Source organism: Rana temporaria, chromosome 5, assembly GCF_905171775.1.
Source record: "Rana temporaria chromosome 5, aRanTem1.1, whole genome shotgun sequence".
NCBI lineage: Eukaryota > Metazoa > Chordata > Amphibia > Anura > Ranidae > Rana > Rana temporaria.
The window spans coordinates 210,921,429-210,944,492 of NC_053493.1; the positions used below are offsets into that span (position 1 = coordinate 210,921,429).

A 23,064-nucleotide genomic window follows, 5' to 3' on the forward strand; every position below is an offset into this window, starting at 1 on the left:
GCCCAGGAGGACAGAGGGACTATATGAACTGCTTTCAGAAGATGACTTTAGGGTACTTTCACCATTTATTATTTTACTGCATGTACTGGAAAATGTCACCACTGAACTACAATGATTCCTCCCTTTCCTCACGAGCCCTGCAGTTATGTATTAATCAACGGAAGGGACCACAGCATGCGGTGGGGGAGCACAGATTCCACATACCTGCAGAAACCAGGGAACAGCAATTTTTATCACACAGGACCCTGGAAAGGTAAATATATACCGTAGTCTTTTTCCAGATATGTCTTCTATTTTAATCCTGTATTGCAAGGGTTACTGTAATGTGCACTTATTCTCATATATGATCATTAATTTGCACATTTCTAACAGTATGGAACCATTACAATGAGCCTTAAATGACCACTCTTGCTGCTTTTAATTTGGAGTTATTCCTCCTCAAAAATCCCCAAAGATTACAAAGACTCTAGAGTGGGGTTTCACTTTCTAAGGCTACAAGCGCATCCTGGCATTTAAGTCTGTATACATTCTGGGACGTATGCCCCAAATGTTGGAATTCAGGCCTTACAACTCACAAAACACCAGTTGGCCATTTTATTAGAGGGCTGGCAGCCTGCTAAGATCTGCTCTCAGAACACAGAGCTTGCCTTGTTAATTTAAAAGTGAATTTCTATACAATGCTTATAGGTAAAGAGATGAATAAAGGCTTGTAACAAAGTGCTTTTACAGCTTCTAAATACTGTGTTTGGGCGCATGTTCACTTTGATTTCACACATAGCCAAAAGTTAAATTTGAAGACTTCCCAATGGACACACTACATGCTTCAACAGGCCATGCAATTGTCAACTGCACAAGATAAGGAATATGTTCTTGTTTGCAATAATTATAATTAGCTTTCATAATTTAGAGCAGGGGTCCGTAGTTTGGAGATCCCTGATTTAGAGCACCAAATTCATTGGAAAGGTGAAGCTGGTTTTCGATGCACAATTTTTGAAATTCTTGAAAAAACAGAGAAAGTATGATACATGAGAAAAACCTGCAAACATTTTATCCTACTGAGCACAATTAGCACAGATATTTGAATGTAAACATAACAGTATACAAGAGGAAAGACTTCCAATCGATATAATCAATCTGCATTTATAAAATAGTTGCTTTGTTCATAATACTACATATATCTGAATTGTAGGAAAAGTGAACAAAAAAGTCACTTGAAATAGTTTGCTTTTGCAACAAATGAAGTGAACACAAAAATACATTGACCTAAAACGACTATTCACCAAAGTGCACTATAAATTCCACACCAGTTAAAAATCTGTTCTACATGCACACATTGTACAAATCATTGAAAACACACTAAATGTTTGTGTGTGCGCTGGATGTTTGCACAGGATTTTTTTTTAAAGGGCCAATAAACTCAAAACAAGTTATTCCCATCTGAAAGTGTGAAATATTCTCACTTGCAGGTGTAAAGCTACATAAATCTGCACTGCTGATATTGTATTTACTGTAACTTACTATGTGGCTTATTATTTCATGTTGTCATCCAGTTAACAGTAGTTACTAGACGGGAAGTCAGCTAAGGGAAGGAAAATCTTAAAGCTGGACTCCAGGAATTGATTTCACTAATCCCCTCTACATCAGTGATCAGACTTGGAGGGGTGGGCCTGCACTACACAACAATAACATATGTTCATAAGGAACATACTGACAGAAGGATGGCCTTTTGAGTGTCATTTTGCCAATTCACTCTACAATCACAGACTAGGGGCAGGCAGGTGGCCAAGTTGTGTTGCCCAACTGCAACAGAGAAAAAGTCAGGCAACTAGGCTGCTTGTGCTGGATGGACAGAAATACAAGTCCATTTGCAGGACTGATTAAACAGAGAAGTCCTTTGGCAGTTAATACAGCTCCCATATATGTATTTTAAAAGTGCATTTTGCTTGGAATTTAGTTTTAATTCTTCCCAAAGTTACTTTTTTTGTCCATGATTACAAAGTCTTTTTGAAGAATAACAAACTTATTTTATATTTACTGGCCCATAAAATATAATTCTGCACACCAAAATTCAGAAATTATCAAATTTCTTGAGTGCTATACAATGGTGCAACTATATATTTGCAAAGCAGATGAAATGTATATCCCAACACAACATGTATCAAAAAAACTTACAAAGTAATAACTAGAAAATGACAGACCTCTTGTCCCTATGACTTTAAAGCAAGGTGGACCTTGTTTTTCACAATCCACTGTCTAAAGCATGGAGGGACTACCTAATCATAGAATGTTAGTCAGTCAGAAAGCAGCCAGTGAATCCATCATAGAAAAAGGCACTTTTGTAAGATTTTTTTGATGACAGTTGTTTATTTTTCAGTACACAGTGAGTATAGATCACTCGCAAATTCTGCAATTTAAAACACCTCATGATTGTAATAAAGATAAGATAGATGAATGCTGGGCAAAAAATGAAATTGTCACAAACAAAAGACTACCGTGTATAGATGAGTCTAAATATATTCAGGAGGTACAATACACATAAGCCCCTCACCAGGAGAGGGAGAAGTAGGTCCCGCTTTAGTTTGTTTTCTTTTGATCATTGTGGTACTGCGTATCCTCCATGTTGTCAGGTGTAAAATCAGTACAGAAGCCATTTGGAGCAGTGGGAGAAGGGCTGTCTATAAGAGTTTCAAAGTCCACCATATTTGGATAAATATAGTCTTCAGCAAAATTGGGGTTCAGTTCTGCAAATCTGTCAAAGTCCTCTAAAACAAGAAAAAAAAAAAACACATATGCAAGTTAGTACTTGTATTTTTTTTAAAGAATGGCAATAACAGGCCTCCAAATGTTTCTGCCTACAGGTCAGAAATATCAGCTGGTGCCAAAGCTTAGAGAGCAGAGGCCTCGTCGCCATCATGTAAAAGCGCTCACACAGTTCGTCATGTCAGGAGGTCACTTAACTGCTTGCTGACCAGCGCACAACGATATACGTCGACAGCATGGCTCGGACAGGCAGAAGGACGTACCTGTATGTCCCCTTTAAGATCGCGGCATTGTGTACGCGCCCACTGCGAGCCCGACTGTGGGTCCCGCGGACTCGATCGCTGCGGTATGGAAGAACGGCGAGATGCTGATGTAAACAAGCATCTTCCTGCTCTGCCTAGTGACAATGACCGTGATCACCGCTTCCTGTAATCGGAAGCGGTGATCACTTTCTTGTCACATGTAGCCCATCCCCCCTACAGTAAGAATCGCTCACTAGGGCACACTTAACCCCTACAGTGCCACCTAGTGGTTAACCCGTTCACTGCCAGTGTAATTTTCACAGTAAGGTGTATCGTATGCGGTGTACAGAGGGTACAGTGTACAAGAGGGGATGCCGAGATCCTGTTTGTACACTGCCGAGATCCTGTTTGTAGACCGCATACGATACACCATATCGGGGCATGTATTGCATCGAATTTCTGTAACCTTTTTTTATTAAAATTTGCATCGCAGTCTACACTATGGACTTCTTTTTTGTGTTTTTGCCTGAGATACCCATCAGCGTCTGATTGAATATATTGGAACCAGCTCCAGCCTATAGTCCATTGGGAGACTTTAAAAAAACCTGTGCCTGGTCTGACCGCCTCTTTGTGGTCGAGGGTCTGGTGAGGAGACTACATCTCTCACACTCGGGTGCTCACTTGGTGGAAGGAGGTGTAATTCCTAACATTACAACACCCACTATAAGAAGACTGCTGGATTTACTGTTCACTTTTTTCACACTTGGGACTTTTTATCCACTTATACCATATTTCTGTCAATGTCACATCCTTGAATTATATGTGTATACTTTTGGTCATTATCAGACTGTTATTCACATTTAGTTTTTGGTATTTATATATAATTTATAGCTAATCACGTTCAGTGGTAGTGGTTCGCTTTTAGCTCCTTGTTTAACACTTTGTATTCATTTTTAATTTTTTGGTAACATTACCAAATTCTCACATACATTGGTGTAGTGCGTACCTCATCTTTTATCATATTTCCCAAATATTTGTATCTACATTTTTTCGGTACTGGCAGCATTTCACACTCTTGTTTAGCGCAGTGTTTTTACCTATTTTTTCCAGTCTTTATTGATCTTGCATTGTGCACTGGTGTGCAGTCATGTTGGAACAGGAAGGGGCCATCCCCAAACTGTTCCCACAAAGTTGGGAGCATGAAATTCTCCAAAATGTCTTGGTATGCTGATGCCTTAAAAGTTCCCTTCACTGGAACCAAGGAGCCAAGCCCAATCCCTGAAAACACAATCCCACAAGATAATGCCCCCTCCGCTAGGGTTGCCCCGATACCGATACTAGTATCGGTACCGATACCAAGTATTTCCCCGAGTACTTGTACTCGGAGAAAATGCTCCGATACTTTACCGATACCTGACTCTTCTTCCATGCTCCTGTGTCCCCCCCTCCGTGCCGCTGCCATTCTGCTCTCCCCCTCCGTGCCGCTGCCGTTCTCTTTTACCCCCCTCCGTGCCGCTGCCGTCCTCTGTTCCCCCCCTCCGTGCCGCTGCCGTCCTCTGTTCCCCCGCCTCCGTGCCGCTTCCGTCCTCTGTTCCCCCGCCTCCGTGCCGCTTCCGTCCTCTGTTCCCCCTCCTCCGTGCCGCTCTCTCTTCCCGCCCCCTCCATGCCACTGCCGTCCTCTCTTCCCGCCCCCTACGTGCCGCTGCCGTCCTCTGTTTCCCCCCCCCCTCCGTGCCGCTGCCGTCCTCTGTCCCCCCCTCCGTGCCGCTGTCGTCCTCTGTTCCCCCGCCGTCCTCTGTTCCCCCCCCTCCTTGCCGCTGCTGTCCTCTGTCCCCCTCCGTGCCGCTGCCGTCCTCTGTTCCCCCCCCTCCGTGCCGCTGCCGTCCTCTGTCCCCCCCCCTCCGTGCCGCTGCCATCCTCTGTCCCCCCCCCTCCATGCCGCTGCCATCCTCTGTCCCCCCCCTCTGTGCCGCTGCCATCCTCTGTCCCCCCCCCTCTGTGCCACTGCCGTCCTTTGTTCTCCCCCTCCGTGCCACTGCCGTCCTCCGTTTTGCTCCCCCCTCTGTGCCGCTGCTTCCCCCCTCCGTGATCTGTGTCCCCCCTCCGTGTCCTCCTCCGCCCCCTCTGTCAGGATGGAGAGCGGCGGTAGGAGCCGCTAAACCCCTCTCCTACCTTTTCTGAATGAACAGAGTCAGTGATCACTGACTCTGTCCATTCATATGACTGAGCATTGTAAACTGTGTTTACGATGCTTCAGTTTATGAATGGATAGGAGCCTCTGTCTCCTGTTCATTCATTTCCAGTGCAGCTGAGAAAGGGACTGGGGAATATGTGTCCCTAGTCCCTTTCTCTGTCTTAAAGGGGAGATGGCAAAAAGGCTCCAGTTCCTGTAAATTCTTGGGCTGTCTTGCTTGAACGGCACGTTTGGGATCTCCCCAGAGTGGCTCAATGATATTGAGGTCATTAGACTGAGATGGGCACTCCAGAACCTTCACTTTATTGTGCTGTAGCAAATGACAGGTGGACTTGGCCTTGTAAATTGGATAATTTTCATGCTGGAAAGTCCAAGAACGTCCCATACGCAGCTTCCTGACTGATGAATGCAAAGTCGTTTTGGATAACATGCTGCATTCATCTTGCCATCAATTTTGACCAAATATCCTGTGCCTTTTTAGTGCATACATCCCCAAAACATCGACAATCCACCTCCATTTTTCACAATAGGAATGGTGTACCTTTCATCATAGGAATGGTCGACACCTCTCCAAATGTAGCGTTTATGTTTGTGGCCAAAATGCTCAATTTTGGTCTCATTGCTTCAAATGACTTTGTGCCAGAAGGTTTGAGGCTTGTCTCTGTGCCGTTTGTCGTATTGCAAGTGGGATACTTTGTGGCAGTTGCGTAGGAATGGCTTTCTTCTGGCGATTTGACCATGCAGCCTGTGTTTCTTCAAGTGCCTCCTTATTGTGCATCTTGAAACGGCCACACCACATGTTTTCAGAGAGTCCTGTATCTCACCTGTTATTTGTGGGTTTTTCTTTGCATCCAGAACAATTTTCCTAGCAGTTGTGGCTGAAATTTTAGTTAGTTTACTTGACCATGGTTTGGTTTCAACAGATCCCCTTATTTTCCACTTCTTGGTTGGAGTTTGAACACTGCCGATTGGCATTCTCAATTCCTTGGACATCTTTTAAATATCCCTTTCCTGTTTTAGACAGTTCAACTACCTTTCCTGGCCAGTCCTCCCGTCAGCACATCATGGGTTAATCCCTCCTTTGGTCCACCAGTACCACCTTCTCTTAGCTAATAAGTAGGGGGCCCCTCCTCCCCAGTCCTTGTTCCTTTTTTTTGGTCGGGCGACCAGACCACTAGAAGACTCTTCCAGAAACTACAAAATGAAGAGGATATTACCCCCCTGCCGAACCAATCCCACCCAGGTTGAGCCTCTCCTCGTATTGGAAGGTCCAGAAGTAATAAAGGTATGACCCTTTATGACACTGGACGCTCAGGTGCATGAGCCGCGGGCTTTATAGCTTACTTTGTTTATTGGGGCTGTGGTGTGTCTCTTCCGTATGCTGGAGCATGTTGTGGCTCTCTTTCTGCTCTGAATCTGGGCTCCGTAGGAGCGCGCCGCCCTCCCTTCCTCCACCTTCTGTCAGTCGGCGATGACGTCACAAGGGGGGCGGTGCCGGAGGCGCGCCGGGGGCGGGCCCCGGAGTACTATATAAACTCGCAATGGCAGAAAGCTCAGTGCGGTCTGCCACTGCTCTTGGAGAGGAAGCGTGAGGTAAGCCTCCTGCTAAGGAGGAGGTGAGAGAGATTGTGTCAGCATTTTCAGCGCTGGGCTGTTTTTCTAAGAGGATGTTTTCTTTTCTCACATTATCTGACAGAGCTGCAACAACCGTCCTAACTGCCTGCTGCCACCCTGAATTATTTTCTTTGTTGATCTAAGGTAAAGATGCCTATTTAAAGGGGCAGTGTTTTTAAAAAAAAAAAAAAAAAAAAAGAGAATAATAAATAAAGTATATATTTGAAGAGTATACATATATGTATATATGGGTGTATAGATATATATATGTAGAGATAGGTAGATAGATGTGTATATAGATGTATTTAAAAAAAAAAAAATACATAATTATTAGGTATGGATAATAAATAAGATAATTGGACTCTGCAACTGTTTGCCTCACATCTGATGTGCGTATCCTGCTTTTTATACAGCATGAGCTCACCACAGCCCCAGAATGCACCAAGGTCTCCGGACAGGTAGGAGGGGTCAACGGGGACCACAGTTTAAAAGAGTGCACACCAAGAGCTAAACATAGTTTTTCTTGGTTGTCTTTTTAGGAGCAGAAGCCCTAAGATAAGACATGAACGGAGAAAAGTCCCGCCACCGCTCAAAATCTCCGCAGGCGTCTGGCTCTCGGGCAATGCATAAGTCCCATTCCAGCCCAGCACGCAAATCCAGTCACTCTGCGACTGTAGCAGAGCCAAGTGGGTCAAGGCCCCGCCCAGACGATGGTCTTTGTTGGGCATGTTCGGCTCCATCCGAACCTGGCAAGCTTCTTTGCGCCGGCTGCATTAAAGATGTGGCTACAGACAGGGAAGCAGAAGCGAAAAGAATTAAAGACTATATCCAAGACGCAGTGGCAGAGGGTATTCAGTCAGCCTCAGCTACCAAAACACCTAGATCAAGGCCCAAAGTTAGTAGCGCAAATCAGCCAGGGCGAGACGCCATCACTAGGCTCATCGGACTCTGAAGAGCCCTCAGAATATTTATTTGATTTTCAATATATTGAATCATTTGTCACAGCCATAAGAGAGGCCATTGACTGGGATCAAGATGTTCAGCCACCTAAAAAAAAATTAAAAGATTTTTTCCTAGCTGTAAGAGACAAGGGGTTACCTTCCCCCTCTTACCAGAAATCCGAGAATGATTCGAGGAAGAATGGGAAAGGCGAGAAAGGAGGGCGAACGTTCAAAATCGTTTCTCAAGGTTGTACCCTTTTAAGACTTGAGAGGCAGACCTTTGGGACTCACCATTGGGCATAGATGTGGCCTTACATCGCTTGGCCAGACAGGTCGCGCTGCCTTTACAGGATTCCATGACCTTTAAAGTCCCAATGGACAGACGTGCAGACACAGACCTGAAAAAGGTGTACTCCGCCGCAGGTGCAGCGTGCCGTCCGGCCATTGCCCTAACTTCAGTCTCCAGGGCACTCAAGGTCTGGACCACGAGAACCCAAGCAGCCCTTAAAGCAGAGACAGGGTCAGAATCACTCATACAGACAATGGAGGATTTCGATCTTGCTGCCGATTTCATAGCAGAAGCCTCTATGGACTTGACAAAGCTACTTGCAAAAATCATGGCTTTTGCAGTGACGGCAAAGAGGGCTCTTTGGTTGCGGCATTGGGGCGCAGACAGCACCTCCAAACTGAGTCTCTGCAATATCCCGTTTAACGGCAAGGTGCTGTTCGGAAAGACCCTAGAAGAAGCTATTAAGTCGAGCTACAGGGGGAAAATCGGGTCTAATGCCACAGAGACCCAAGAGGAGGCAGCAGGCCACTCGACCAGCTCAGCCAGATTACAAAAGGGCGTGTGACGCCAGGACATACAGGCCAGGATGGGAGTATACAAGACCCTACTGGAAAAATCCACAAAATTCTTTCTTGCGGAAGGTAAAGTCTAGAGCGGCGCAGACCGCAAAGAAACCCGAGAAGTCTTTTTGACGGGTCAACCGCCCATCCTGTCCAGGTGGGCGCCAGGTTAATGTCCTTCTGGGAAGTATGGGCGGAAGAAGTCAAGGACCAATGGGTCCACAAGACAATCAAATACGGTTACAAAATATCTTTTCAGCAGAAACCACCCAATACGGTGGTCCATACAGAATGGCCGACAGATCAGAAAAAACGGAACTGCTTACAAGAATATTTAACCGGCTTGCAGCAAAAGAAGGCAATCTCGCCGGTACCCTTATGTCAACAAGGAAGAGGGGTATATTCTCCAATCTTTCTAGTTCCCAAAGCATCGGGAGATCTTAGACCAGTTTTGGACCTGAGGGTTTTAAACCACTTCATAGAGCCCAAGACGTTCAAGATGGAATCCGTATTTACAATCATCTCTGTGTTGCAACCAGGAGACTGGCTGATATCAGTCGATCCAACGGATGCATATCTGCACGTCCCAATCAACAAAAGACATCAAAAATATCCAAGATTCCTGGTGGGGGAAGACCACTTTCAATTCCGGTGTCTGCCCTTCGGCATCAGCACAGCCCCACGAATATTTTCCAAAATCTTGCTAGCAGTTATTGCCGTCATTCGCCTGAAGGGCATAAAGATTTTTCACTACCTAGACGACATTTTGGTAGTGGCACGTTCAAGCAAAGAACTGGCGTGTCAACGCGAGATGGTTCTGGAAATCCTATCAAGGTTTGGCTGGATCATCAACAAACAAAAGAGTCAATTAATTCCCTCACAACAGATGGAATATCTGGGACTGGTCTTCAATACAAACAGAGGCCTGGTCCTTCTACCCGAACGAAAGAAGGCAGAGTTGGTAGCTTGCGTTGGCAGCGTGATGAGATCATCATCGCTAACGGCGAGAGATTGTATGACCCTACTCGGGATGTTTACGGCAGCAAGCCCAGCCGTCCCTTGGGCAAGGTTCCACACAAGAGCCTTCCAGACAACCTTCCTGAACCAATGGGACGGTACCTCTCTCCACCAAAGGATCCTCATGCCAAGTCGGATTCGACAGAACTTAGCCTGGTGGAAGTCAGTCATCAGAGAACCTGTCGCGGGGCATGCCCCTCAGCCCCGGGGACTGGGTTCTGATAACTTCGGATGCCAGTCTCCGGGGCTGGGGTGCTCACTGCCTCGGCAGGCAGGTGCAGGGACTTTGGAGCAAAACGGAATCCCGACACTCCAACCTCTTGGAGCTGCAAGCAGCATACATGGCCCTACGGGCGTTCGAGAAGCTGATACAGGGTGCTTGAGTGAAACTAATGTTGGACAACAAAACAGCAGTGGCATATGTAGCCAGACAGGGCGGAACCATCTAAGGCGTCTAGTTTCGGAAATGCCGTGGTATCGGCACCTTTTCAGGCAAAATGAAAAAAAACAAAAAAAAAAATAAATAAATAAATATATTTACTTAAGCAGCATTTATAGTTGTCGTCCGAGTCTTATATATATTTTCCCGCCCTAAGGTGCTAAATCAAATCCCATGATGTGCTGACGGGAGGACTGGCCAGGAAAACGGAAAATTGTTATTCTTACCTTCGGTAATTTTCCTTTCCTGGCCTGTCCTCACGTCAGCACAGCCTTTCCCTCCCTATAGTCTGTCGTCCGCCAAATTAGTGGAACAAGGACTGGGGAGGAGGGGCCCCCTACTTATTAGCTAAGAGAAGGTGGTACTGGTGGACCGAAGGAGGGATTAACCCATGATGTGCTGACGTGAGGACAGGCCAGGAAAGAAAAATTACCGAAGGTAAGAATAACAATTTTCCGTTTTTCTCGCAGATCCATCGACAATTTTTTTGCTTTCCCCATGACTCAGAATCCAGAAACATCAGTGCAGCACTGGATTAAAGACGCAAGGGTCTGTCAAGAGTCCAGAAACTCACTGACCTTTTATACACAGACACACACACACACACTAATTACAAGAAAACAGATCACAGGTTAGGATGGTTACCTTTAATAGCCATTCAACTGTTGTGTCAACTTGTGCATGTTATAAGACCAAAGTCACCAGGGTATGTAAACTTTTGATCAGGGTCATTTGGGTAGTTTCTGTCGTCATGATTTAAAAAGAGTAAACAGCTGACCAATAATAAATGAGTTCAGCCAAACACTAACCATGAGTCAAAGAAAAGTTTGTGTTATCATTCATATTCTCTGAAAAATGGCCAAGAAATCAAATTCTGCCAGGGTATGTAAACTTATGAGCACAACTGTGCATGTGTGTATATATATTAATTACACATACACACATGCGTGCATGCATACAGTATGCCACACGAGTATACCCCTCACATTTTTGTAAATATTTTATTATATCTTTCCATGTGACAAACACTGAAGAAATTACACTTTGCTACAATGTAAAGTAGTGTGTAAATTTGCTGTCCCCTCAAAATAACTCAACACATAACCATTAATTTCTAAGCCACTGGTAACAGAAGAGAGTACTCACCTAAAATGGTGAAAATGTCCACACTGGGCTCAAAGTGTCAATATTTTGTGTGGCCACCATTATTTTCCAGCACTGCCTTAACCCTCTTGGGCATGGAGTTCATCAGAGCTTCACAGGTTGTCACTGGAGTCCTCTTCCAATCCTCCATGACAACATCACTGAGCTGGTAGATGTTCCTTGAGCTCCTCCACCTTCAGTTTGAGGATGCTCCACAGATGCTCAATAGGGTTAGGTCTGAAGACATGCTTGGCCAGTCCATCACCTTTCCCCTTAGCTTCTTTAGCAAGGCAGTAATCGTCTTGGAGATGTGTTTGGGGTAGTTATGTTGGAATACTGCCCTGCGGCCCAGTCTCCGAATGGAGGGGGATCATGCTCTGCTTCAGTATGTCACAGTACATGTTGGCATTCATGGTTCCCTCGATTGAACTGTAGCTCCTCAGTGCCGCCAGCACTCATGCAGCCCCAGACCATGACACTCCCACCACCATGCTTGACTGTAGGCAAGACAAACTTGTCTTTGTACTCCTCACCTGGTTGCCGCCCACAATGCTTGACACCATCTGAACCAAATAAGTTTATCTTGGTCTCATCAGACCACAGGACATGGTTCCAGTAATCCATGTCCTTAGTCTGTTGGTCTTCAGCAAACCGTTTGCGGGCTTTCTTCTGCGTGCATCATCTTTAGAAGAGGCTTCCTTCTAGGACGACAGCCATGCAGACCATGGCAGCGTATGGTCTGAGAGCCGACAGGCTGACCCTTCAACCTCTGCAGCAATGCTGGCAGCACTCATATGTCTATTTCCCAAAGACAACCTCTGGATGGGACACTAAGCGCGTGCTCTCAACTTCTTTGGTCAACCATGGTGAGGCTTGATTTTGGTGAAACCTGTCCTGGTAAACCACTGTATGGTCTTGGCCACTGTGCTGCAGCTCAGTTGCAGGGTCTTGGCAATCTTCTAATAGCCTAGGGCATCTTTACATAGATGAGGAACAATTATTTCAGATCCTAAGAGTTCTTTGCCTTGAGGTGCCATGTTGAACGTCGAGTGACCAGTATGAGAGATCGATAACACCAAATTTAACACACCCGTTCCCCCATTCAGACCTGAGACCTTGTAACACCAACGAGTCACATGACACCAGGGAGAGAAAATGGCTAATTGGGCCCAATTTGGACATTTTCACCTAGGGGTGTACTCACTTTTGTTGCCAGCGGTTTAGACAATAATGGCTGTGTGTTGACTTATTTTGAGGGGACAGCAAATTGACACCGTTATACAAGCTGTACACTCACTACTTTACATTGTAGCAACGTGTCATTTCTCTTTTTTTTTTCTTCTATAATGGCAAAGCGCATAATTCTCACAGATGGTCAGGTGCATTAAACAAAGATAGGACACTACATGTAATGCACAGGCAGGGCCGGCGCCAGCATAAGGCACCTGCCTTAAAGCGCCAGGCCAGAGGGGGAGCAACAAACTCAGGCGTCCCTCAACAAGTAGTTATGCTGGTGCCAGCCCTGCTCACAGCTTTACCTAGCTGCCTCCATCCGTTTCTCTCCCTGTAGCCCGTGCGGCGAGCAACGATATCCTCTGGCTCCCACATAGGCAGCAGTAGAAGCATTAGCCATCACACAGACAATCGCCGCTGAGGGGGGAGGTGTTGGGTGACACCAGGGGGAGGGAGTAGGAACCAGACTTAGCCACTACTCCTGCACAGAGGCAACCACCGCTAAAATGTGAGAGGAGGAGCAGCCGAAACCAGGAGGCGTTCGATATAGTTCCGTACACAAGGCTCATGTGTAAGGTAAAGTCAACAGGCTTGGAAATATCAGTTTGTAAATGGATAGAAAACTGGATAAAAGACAGAATTCAGAGAGTAGTTGTTAATGATTCTTACTCTGGTCTAAGGTTATCAGTGGTGTACCCCAAGGTTCAGTGCTGGGACCCTTACTTTTTAAGATATTTATAAATGATTGTGGGTCTGGGATTAAAAGTAACTTTTCTGTGTTTGCAGATGACACTAAGCTATGCAGTGGAATAACGTCCTTACAGGATGTCTCCAATTTACAAGCCGACCTCAAAGCACTGTAATTGGGCGACTATGTGGCAGATGAGGTTTAATGTTGATAAATGTAAAGTTATGCACTTGGGGGCTAAGAATATGCATGCAGCGAGCAAAGTCCTTTCTTGTATTAAGAGAGGTATGGAGAGAGAGATATACATTTGCCCCTGTTCAAATCATTAGTAAGACCTCATCTGGAATATGCAGTTCAGCTTTGGACACCAGTTCTCAAAAAGGATATCGGGGAACTGGAGAAAGTGCAGAGAATGGCAACCAAATTGATAAGATGCATGGAGGAGCACATCTATAAGGACATATTAGAGCGGGGATATGCAATTAGCGGACCTCCAGATGTTGCAGAACTACAAATCTCATGAGGCATAGCAAGACTGACAGCCACAAGCATAACACCCAGAGGCAGAAGCATGATGGGACTTGTAGTTTTGCAACAGCTGGAGGTCCGCTAATTGCATATCCCTGTTAGAGGAATTGAATTTATTCTCTCTTGAGAAGAGGAGATTAAGGGGGGATATGATTCAAATATATAAAGGAGTCCATATAGTGAACTTGGTGTTGGTCAACACAGAGGACACGGGGGCACGGGGGCACTCTTAACGTCTAGAGGAAAAAAGATTTAATCTCCAAATACGGAAAATTTTCTTCACAGTACAAGCTGTGAAAATGTGGAATAGACTCCCTGCAGAGGTGGTTCTGGCCAGCTCAGTAGATTGCTTCAAGAAAGGCCTGGATACTTTCCTAAATGTACATAATATAACTAGGTAGTAACATTTATAGGTAAAGTTGATCCAGGGAACATTCGATTGCCTCTTGGGGGATCAGGAAGGAATTTTTTCCCCTGCTGTAGCAAATTGGATTATGCTCTGCTGTTTTTTTTTTTCTGGGATTTGTACGATATTTTTTTTTTTTTTTTTTTTATGGTTGAACTATATGGACTTGTGTCTTTTTTCAACCTGACTATGTAACCAACTATGAGAACCAACTATGAGGGGTCAGCAGGAGCAGGAATGGTATAGTGCTCTGCTGTGTACAATCTCCTTTAGCCTGAGTTTACACTTGTGTGAACACAGACATCTCATGTGATTTGCACCCACAATGTTGTGTCGATCGCATGCGGTTTCAATCCCATGCGGTGTCTGTGTAGCGGTTCACAGAGAGCAGTAAGAACTGCCTGAGGGAGAGATGCGGTGCGGGTACTGGCGCTGGAATTGCATATACTTGTGAACCTAGGCCAAGTCTCACCAAACTTAGTCATATGAAGACAAACCTGAATATTATTTTGTATTGAGTATCAAGTCAGGCAGGCCATTATACCACATAATTGTTAATAACTCTTAGTATTGTATTCAAATTGTACAATCAAATTGTATAGTGTGTGGTTTAGCCGTAGATGGGTTGTCATATGGGGCTGGGTGGTTGTATTCTGGAGCGGAAAGAAAGTAGTAGTAGGATGATAATGGGGGCGGAGCACCAAAATGCACCTTCTCCTGTGTAGACAAAAATCCTTGCACTGGCCCTATGCACAGGAAAAGGGAATTGCATGTATCAGATGTATGAGCAATGTATTGTATAGTATGAAGAAGGTGATGAGTAAAGCAGAGGCATTGACTGAGGCACTACATACAGTAGCAGTTGTGGCCAGTCCATAAGGGGACTCTCAGCTTTCTATGATTTTTTTTTTCCTTCCCCCACACACATGACTAGAGCCCGAGGCTCTCATTGGCTTAAAAAAGGTTGGGCTCAGAACACACCCCACTTATGACACTAGCGAATCAATATTCGCTATTAGTTTCCGGCTTCTCCACCTGGCCAAATCAGGGCAGGGTTGGCCAGGAGGAGAAGCCAGGGAAGCCACGTTAGAGGAGGAAGGGGGTTGTGCATGACGGGGAAGGAGGAGCTATTGTTGTATTGCTAGGTGTTGATGTACCCATAATTGCACATGGGGTTGAAGGGCATGGGAGAAATAATCAAAAACAGAGGGTGCCGAGAAGTTCTGAAAATAGTTGCTGTAGTTGCTAGCTATGCTGCTCACACAGCTGCCACTGCACCCCGTCTGGGACTGTTGGTGGTGGTGGCCTGACATTTGGCTGGCAATTTGCAAGTTTAACTTGCAACTGCTGTAGTAGCTGTTGTCAGCAACAGATGTCAAGCTTGAGCTGGGCAGGTTGGCTATGCAGCTGTATGATGTAGATGTGAGGCCAACCCCCCCCCCAAAAAAAAAAAGTTTAGCACCAGCTACCAATGTACAGAAGAAAGACTTGAGACACTGGGTGTGAGAGGAGGAATATGCTCTGCATGAAACTATGCCATGAGGCCCTATGTATAATACAGAGGGAGGTACTGTGGACACCCTGGTGTAGGTTGCAGGTTCTGAGGTGGGGCAGATAGCACTGGTGACTTTTTCCATATTAGTAAGAACAGCAAATTAATTAGTTATAAATACAGCTTGGAAATTAACAAAAAAAAAAAAAAAAAAAGTGATGGAAATGTCTAGCTATTTAAATCCACGCATAAATAAAAACATACAAAATACATAGCTATCCTGATAACGCTTTGGTGTACTTACCAAATGTGATTTTATTCTTTTCTTCTTCATCTATTGCTCTAAAAATATCTGTTACACTAAGCTCTGACACTCCCAGTGCAGTCTTCAGAATCACTGTCAAGTCATCTTCTACTATGGTTTTATTATTCTCTGACTGGTACATCTAAAAACGACAAAAATTATCATATCAAACATTAGCCTAAAAGACAATTATATATTTCTGTTAAAACCGCCTTTTTTGGCTATATTGAAAGTATGTATAGAGTTTGCACACTAGCCCCTCTAACAGAGGTACCAACAATACCTTCTGGCTACCAACTTCTTCACTTCCTAGCACTGCAATGTAGACCAAAAATTAACGGACTTATGTCAAGTGCAACAAAAAAAACAAAAGAAAAACACACTAAGACCCCTTTCACACTGAGGCGCTTAACAGGTGCTATAGCGCTAAAAATAGCACCTGCAAAAGCGCCCGTTAAGGGCCTCTCCTTTCACCCCAATGTGAAAGCCAGAGAAATTTCACACTGACACGGTGCGCTGGCAAGACGTCCAAAAAAAATTCCTGCAAGCAGCTCGTTTGAAGCGCTTTAGGAGCGGTGTATACACTGCTCCTAAAGCGCCCCAACCCATTGAAATCAATGGGCAGCGCCAGCAAAGCCCTGCTGCAGCAGCGCTTTTAATCCTTTTTCGGTTGTTAGAGGGGGGTTTAAATCGTCTCACTAGCGGCCGAAAAGCGCTGCTAAAACAACGGTAAAGCACTGCTATAAAGAGCGGCGCTGCGAGTGTAAAGGGCTCCAAGTGGGATGGTCTACACCACAGTCTATAGTCATAATTGGTCACAATGTTGTAATAAGAAAAAGCTACTAGAAAGAGCAGTAAGCCAAACATATGAGCAGGAAATGACATTTCTGGCGGAGTTCTGAACACGAACAGAATATAGAAAGCTTGATTTAAAGAAAAAGTATATGTTGTCCAAACCATGTATAGGGAGGAATCTCCCCTGCTAGTATTCTGCATCTGTAGCTGTCTGAATGCCTAAACAGTGGCTGCATTGGATTGGAGGCACTCACGGTCTGACTGACAACTTTCCATCCAGATCTTTTTTGAATTTTTGAAAAACAAAATTGTGGTGCAGGGTGGTGCTCACAGGGCCACCTACAGCTCCAATTTTGCCTGATACAGCAGGAATCAGCTGACATTTAAGCCAACTTAACATAAGTGCCAAGTACACATTTTGAAAGGATAACTACTTTACAAGATATTCTCAACAGAATGCGCTGCCATGTAAACAAAAGATTTGGCCAAATCGGATTTCCAGCTTTAGGCTTAATGCACATTGGGCGTTGTAAAAACGCCAGTAGCGTAAGCTGTAGAAAGCTATAGAATGAGTTTTTCAGCGGTTTTTAGTTTTATTTAGAAAAACTATACTCCCACAAAAGCTTATGGCTCAAAAACGCTGATAAACACAGAATAGATGCGTTTTTCAGCATTTTTAAGCAACAATTCACAACAATTCAAACTCCATTTTATAATCGGGTGTGGAATGGATATTTGCATTCCATAGCCGGAACACTGTATGTAGCTGAAGCTACATACAGTTTATACATCATACCCAGTGAGTGCTCACGTTAGTGTAGGAAACAGTTTTTTAGGGCCATGTTGTCACAGTAAAACTGGAGATCAGTTTTAGGATCAAATCATTTAAAAACAAAAAGGAATAAGGGGCATTTTCTGAATGCAATAGGCCCTTGTGCAAAATAAACTGGGCCTGCTTCCTCAAGAACATAAAAACTAAACAAACCATTTGTGGAGGCTGGTGAAAAAAAGTTCGGCACCAGCCTCCATCTAGGAACAAAGATTGTCTCTGGACAGCACTAGTGTTGGTGCCAAACGCGTCAGAAGTTGGGTTTTATTTTACGTTGCTGTGACTTGTAGTGCTGTCCTTTTTTTCAATAAAGGCTATAATTTGTTCAGAGTGCGGCTGTCCAGAGACAATCTTTGTTCCAGCTTTGCCAAGTGCATTGCCTGCACCTGAGTGGTCTGCAATGGTGGATGTTCGTCTGGGTTCCCACCTGGAGCGGCTATTCCCTTTCCCCACCAGCCACCATCTGCCAGCCTTATCTGCAAAGGATCACCAAATGTGTTTTTATATCCCCTTACTGCAGGATACCACTATCCACATTGTGTCCCATAACTGAGGAGCATCACTATTACCATTTTGTCCCTTTATTGCAGCAGTAACTTTCTACTAGAAAAAGCAAGTTGGGCTTACCGGTAACTTGTTTTCCAGAAGTCTTTCAGGACAGCACCTCGAGAGATAGTGGCTCCTCCCTCTCCAACAGGAAACACCTTCACTTCAAACTTTAAAGGGAGGCTCCTCCCAGCACACCTCAGTTGTTATCGAGAAACCTCCGGCCCCGGCTGGAACATATAAACACATAGGTTAGTCACAGCATGGCACATTTAACAAGTATCTCAAACGGGCGGGTTGCTGCTGTCCTGAAAGACTTCTGGAAAACAAGTTACCGGTAAGCCTAACTTGCTTTTTCCCAGAGCGTCTTTCAGGACAGCACCTCGAGAGGATACCAGAGACTTACCACCTTAGGGCGGGACAACAGCTTGTAGGACCTTTCTGCCGAATGCTTGGTCCTTGGCAGAAATAAGGTCCAATCTATAATGCCGTACAAACGTGTTAAAGCTTGACCACGTCGCCGCCCTGCAGATTTGTTCCGGGGTGGCACCAGCTCTCTCTGCCCATGAGGTCGCAAGCGCTCGTGTAGAATGGGCACAGATCCCATCTGGTGGGACAATCTTTGCATGCAAATGGGCCTCCCTGACGGCTAGCTTTAACCATCTGGCTATCGTGCCCTTTGAGGCTGGATGGCCCCTTCTTTTGCCCCCAAACAAAACAAATAGTGAATCTGAGTGTCTGAAGGACTCTGTTATTTTAAGATGGCATAACAGAGCCCTTCTCACATCTAACATGTGAAAAAACGATTCTTTTTCCCCCCGAGGGGTTTGAACAAAACGTAGGTAGTACAATCTCTTGAGCGCGATTGGCTGCTGAGGCTACCTTTGGTAAGAATTTTGGGTCTGTTCTAAGCACAACCCTATCCGAAAATAAAGAAAAATACGGTTCCCTTATTGACAGGGCCTGTAGTTCGCTCACCCTACGAGCTGAGGTGATAGCGACCAGGAAAAGAACCTTCAAGGTAGCATCTCTAAGAGAAGCATCACACAAAGGTTCAAAAGGCTTTTCAGCTAAAGCTTTCAAAACAATTGACAAATCCCACTTCGGGAAACCCTTGACCTGTGGCGGCCTAGCCCTCGAGAGGGCTCTAAAGAACCTTGATACCAACGGTTCGGAGGCTATTGATCTTTCTAGGAAGACTGCTAAGGCGGATACTTGCACTTTTAGAGTGCTGACCGCTAACCCCATATCTGCTCCGTTTTGCAAAAATTCTAGGATGGCCTTCAGGCTGCTAGGTTCCATGTTAGCAGTGTGACACCAGGACGTAAATACTCTCCAAACCTTAGCGTAGATGGCTCTTGTGACCTTCTTCCTGCTATTTAATAGGGTAGACACTAACCAATCTGAAAACCCCTTATCCTCTAGGATCTTTCTTTCAAAAACCAAGCTGAAAGGGAGAGCCTGAATACGTCCGGATGACACACTGGACCCTGACTCAGAAGATCTGACCTGCAAGGTAGGTGCCAACATGGTCTTGTAGCCATGCCTAGGAGTGTTGAGAACCATGCTCTCTTGGGCCAATACGGAGCAATCAGGATTACTGGGACTCCCTCCTTCTGAATCTTTCTCAGGACTAATGGAATCAGTTGGAACGAGGGGAAAGCGAAGCAGAGGCGAAATCTCCAGGGATGCGCCAGGGCATCTACCCCTAGGGAGCCCTCCAGTCTGTTTAGAGAAAAAAACAGAGGTACCTGGGAGTTTTCTCTCGAAGCAAATAGGTCCACCTCTGGTTGACCCCACTTGCTGACGATTTCTGCGAAGACTTCGGGGTTTAGAGACCACTCCGACTCCCGAACCTGACGCCTGCTCAGAAAATCTGCCACCCCATTCAGGGATTCCCTCAGGTGTACCGCTGAGAGGGATCGCAGATTCTTTTCTGCCCATAACAGGGTGCTTTCGGCCAACATCAGCAGGGGCTTGCTTCTGGTGCCCCCCTGCCTGTTTAGATACGCTACGACCGTAGCGTTGTCCGTCAGCACCTGAACGTGGTGGTCTAGTAGATCCGGAGCAAACCTCTCTAGAGCTAATGAGACTGCTCTCAACTCCCTCCAGTTCGAGGATCGAGCTGACTCCTCCTTTGACCATCGGCCCTGAACGAAGTTCTTTCCCAAGTGGGCTCCCCATCCCCAGGCACTGGCATCAGTCGTTATCCTTTCCCCCACTGGAAAAGACCACTCCAGACCTCTCGAGAGAACCCTCTGGTCCTTCCACCAATATAGGGATCTCTTTACCCGAGATGGAATCTTTACTAGATTGTCCAGGGAATTGAGGTTGTGATCCCATGACCTTAACAGAAAACTCTGTAGGCACCGAAAGTGCAGCCTTGCCCACTGGATTGCAGGCATGGTTGAGGTCAATAGTCCCAACGCTGCCATTATTTGCCTTATGGATATGGGTTGATTGGACTGAAGTCGAGAGATTGTCTCCTGGACCTTGATCTTTTTTTCTTGGGGTAGAAATATACTTTGGCTCAGAGAGTTCACCTGAAATCCTAGAAACAGAATATCCTGAGCAGGTACCAGTGAGGATTTCTGAAGGTTCAGGATCCACCCCAGGGACTCCAGGTGAGTTTGAGCCGTGGCCAAGTCTATCAGTAATTTTTCCCTTGACGGGGCAAAAAATAGCAGGTCGTCTAGATATGGGACCACTGCCACTCCCTGCAGACGCAGCGGGGCCAAGGCTTCCGCCATCACCCTGGTAAACACCCGGGGTGAGGATGAGAGCCCGAAAGGCAGAGCCCTGTACTGCAGGTGCTGAACTATCCCCCCTCTCCTTACCGCAAACCTGAGGTATCTTTGGGATCGCGGAGAGATCGGGATGTGCAGGTAGGCATCCCTCAAATCTATTGACGCCATGAAGCAACCTGGCGTCAATAGATTCCGGACTGAGAAAATAGAGTCCATTTTGAACCTCCTGTACCTGACTGACCTGTTTAAGGGTTTCAGGTTTAGGATCATCCTGAATTTTCCTGTCGGTTTCTTTACCAGGAAAATATGGGAGTAGAAACCCAGGCCTTGCTCTGCCTGAGGTACCTCTATTATTACCCCCTGCTGCCTCAACTCCCTTAAAGAGGATTTCATGGCCAGGGATTTTGCTGGATCCTTTGGGAAATTTGTCACCAGAAATCTTTGGGGTGGAGTTTCTGAAAACTCTATCTCGTAACCCCGGGACAGGGTGGTCAGAATGTACTGATTGGTGGTTATCTCTGACCACCGCGGAAGAAATTTTTGTAATCTTCCTCCAACCCGGGACGCCGAGTCATTGCGTTTTTTGGGACTGTGCAGGAGGATTGAAAAGGATTCCCTTTTTTTCTTTGGCTTTCTGTACCCAACCTCTCCTGTCCCCTTGGGGTTTGTTGCCTTTATCCTGTGCCCTTTGCTGACGAAAAAAACGTCTAGGGGGCTGCCTTTTCCTCTTGACCGGGAAAGATTTCTTCCTATCTGCGGTCCTGTCCAGGATACTATCTAAGTCTGGACCAAATAGGAGATCTCCTGAGAAAGGGATACCGCAAAGTTTGTTCTTTGATGCCGCATCCCCTGGCCAGGTTTTCAGCCAAAGCGCTCTCCTGGCCGAATTTGCCAGGGCCGCTGACCTTGCTGACATCTTAATGGCCTCCACTGAGGCATCCGCAATGTAGGCTATTGCCGCGGTCAGAGTAGAAAAAGATTCCCGAATCTCCTCTTTCGACGAATCAGCCGAAATATGATTCTTCAGCTGATTTGTCCAGAACTCTAGATTCCGGGCAACACAGGTTGTGGCCATGGCGGGCTTTAAACCATTCATGATTGACTGCCAAGATCTTTTGAGGAGGAGATCCATGCGCTTATCCATGGGGTCCTTCAGAACACCCATGTCCTCAAAGGCCAGGTCCGTGGACCTAGATACTTGCGAGAAAGCCGCATCAAGTTTTGGGACTTTATTCCAAACTGCTGTTTGATCTTCCTCAAAGGGAAAGCGCCTCTTATGTGCTTTAGGCAAAAAGGGTTTTTTCTCTGGGTCCTGCCATTCTCTAACTATGGTCTCAGAAATCACTGAATGGACCGGAATGACCCGCCCCTTTGACTCACCCAGACCCGCATACATGCGGTCATGCAAGGTTAGATCCCTTTTCTCCTCACTCAGGCCTAAAGTTAAATGGATAGCCCTGATTAAGCCGTCCACTTCCTCCAGGGATAGTTTAAATTTTGAGTGGGTGCCCCACTGACTCCCCTTCTGACTCCTCTGAGTCCTCGCTGTCTGGTACCTGAGAGCCCCCTTCCCTGGGACCTGCGTCGCCTGTTCCCAAAATCAGTTCCGGTACTGACACTGAATCCTGAGAGGATTGGGAAGTGGAAGCTAGAGGGGTGGGAGGCGGAACTAATGACTCACGTAAGGACTGAAATGTGGACAGTAGTTCTTTCTTTGCTGAGGAAATCAGTTCATCCCGCATAGCGGCTGACTCCTCCTGTATCAAAGAATCAATGCATGGTTTACAAAGTGCCTTCTTCCAGCTGTCACTCATCTTAGTTTTACATGATGGACATCTCCTTCTAGTGTCAGACTTAGCCTGCAAGGAAAAAAAACAGGGAAGAGAAGGCAGGGAGACCTTAGTGAAGAACCCTGTTCACACTTATGGACCCCAACAATAGGTGCACTAGGAAAATAAAGACCAACCAGTGCCCAGACAGGCCCCCAAGCCACTTCTCCATTGCAGAATACCAGCGCTTCACCCGTTGCTTCACCGACCGGCTTCCGGAGACCTATAGCGGCGTTGCGCCGGACCGGAAGCGGAAATCGGCACCAGCTCCCGCTCCGCCCCTTCCTGGCCGGCGCGCCGGAAATGACGCACTCGGCCGGTGCCCGCGCTGTAAACAGAATGGCGCGAATCGCGCATGCGGCCGCCATCCCCTGCTACTTGTGGCCCCACTGAGCACACCTCGCCCGCCTGTAGCACCCGGAACCCCGGATGTATGGAAGGGGGAGCCCGGCTACTACCGTCGCCAAA

At 46.0% G+C, this 23,064-nt stretch overlaps 1 protein-coding gene across 1 annotated transcript in view; it reads right to left on the bottom strand.

The window, feature by feature from the left end:
• Window positions 1–267: 267 nt before the first annotated feature.
• LPCAT1 (lysophosphatidylcholine acyltransferase 1) overlaps window positions 268–23,064 on the bottom strand; it is a 243,208-nt gene continuing 220,411 nt past the window's right edge. The window contains exons 13-14 of the mRNA XM_040353529.1: window positions 15,851–15,992; window positions 268–2,762 (exon numbers count right to left, since the gene is read on the bottom strand). Of these exons, the coding sequence (XP_040209463.1) occupies window positions 2,575–2,762; window positions 15,851–15,992 (330 nt within the window). The 3' untranslated portion in view covers window positions 268–2,574. The remainder of the gene's footprint in view (window positions 2,763–15,850; window positions 15,993–23,064) is intronic.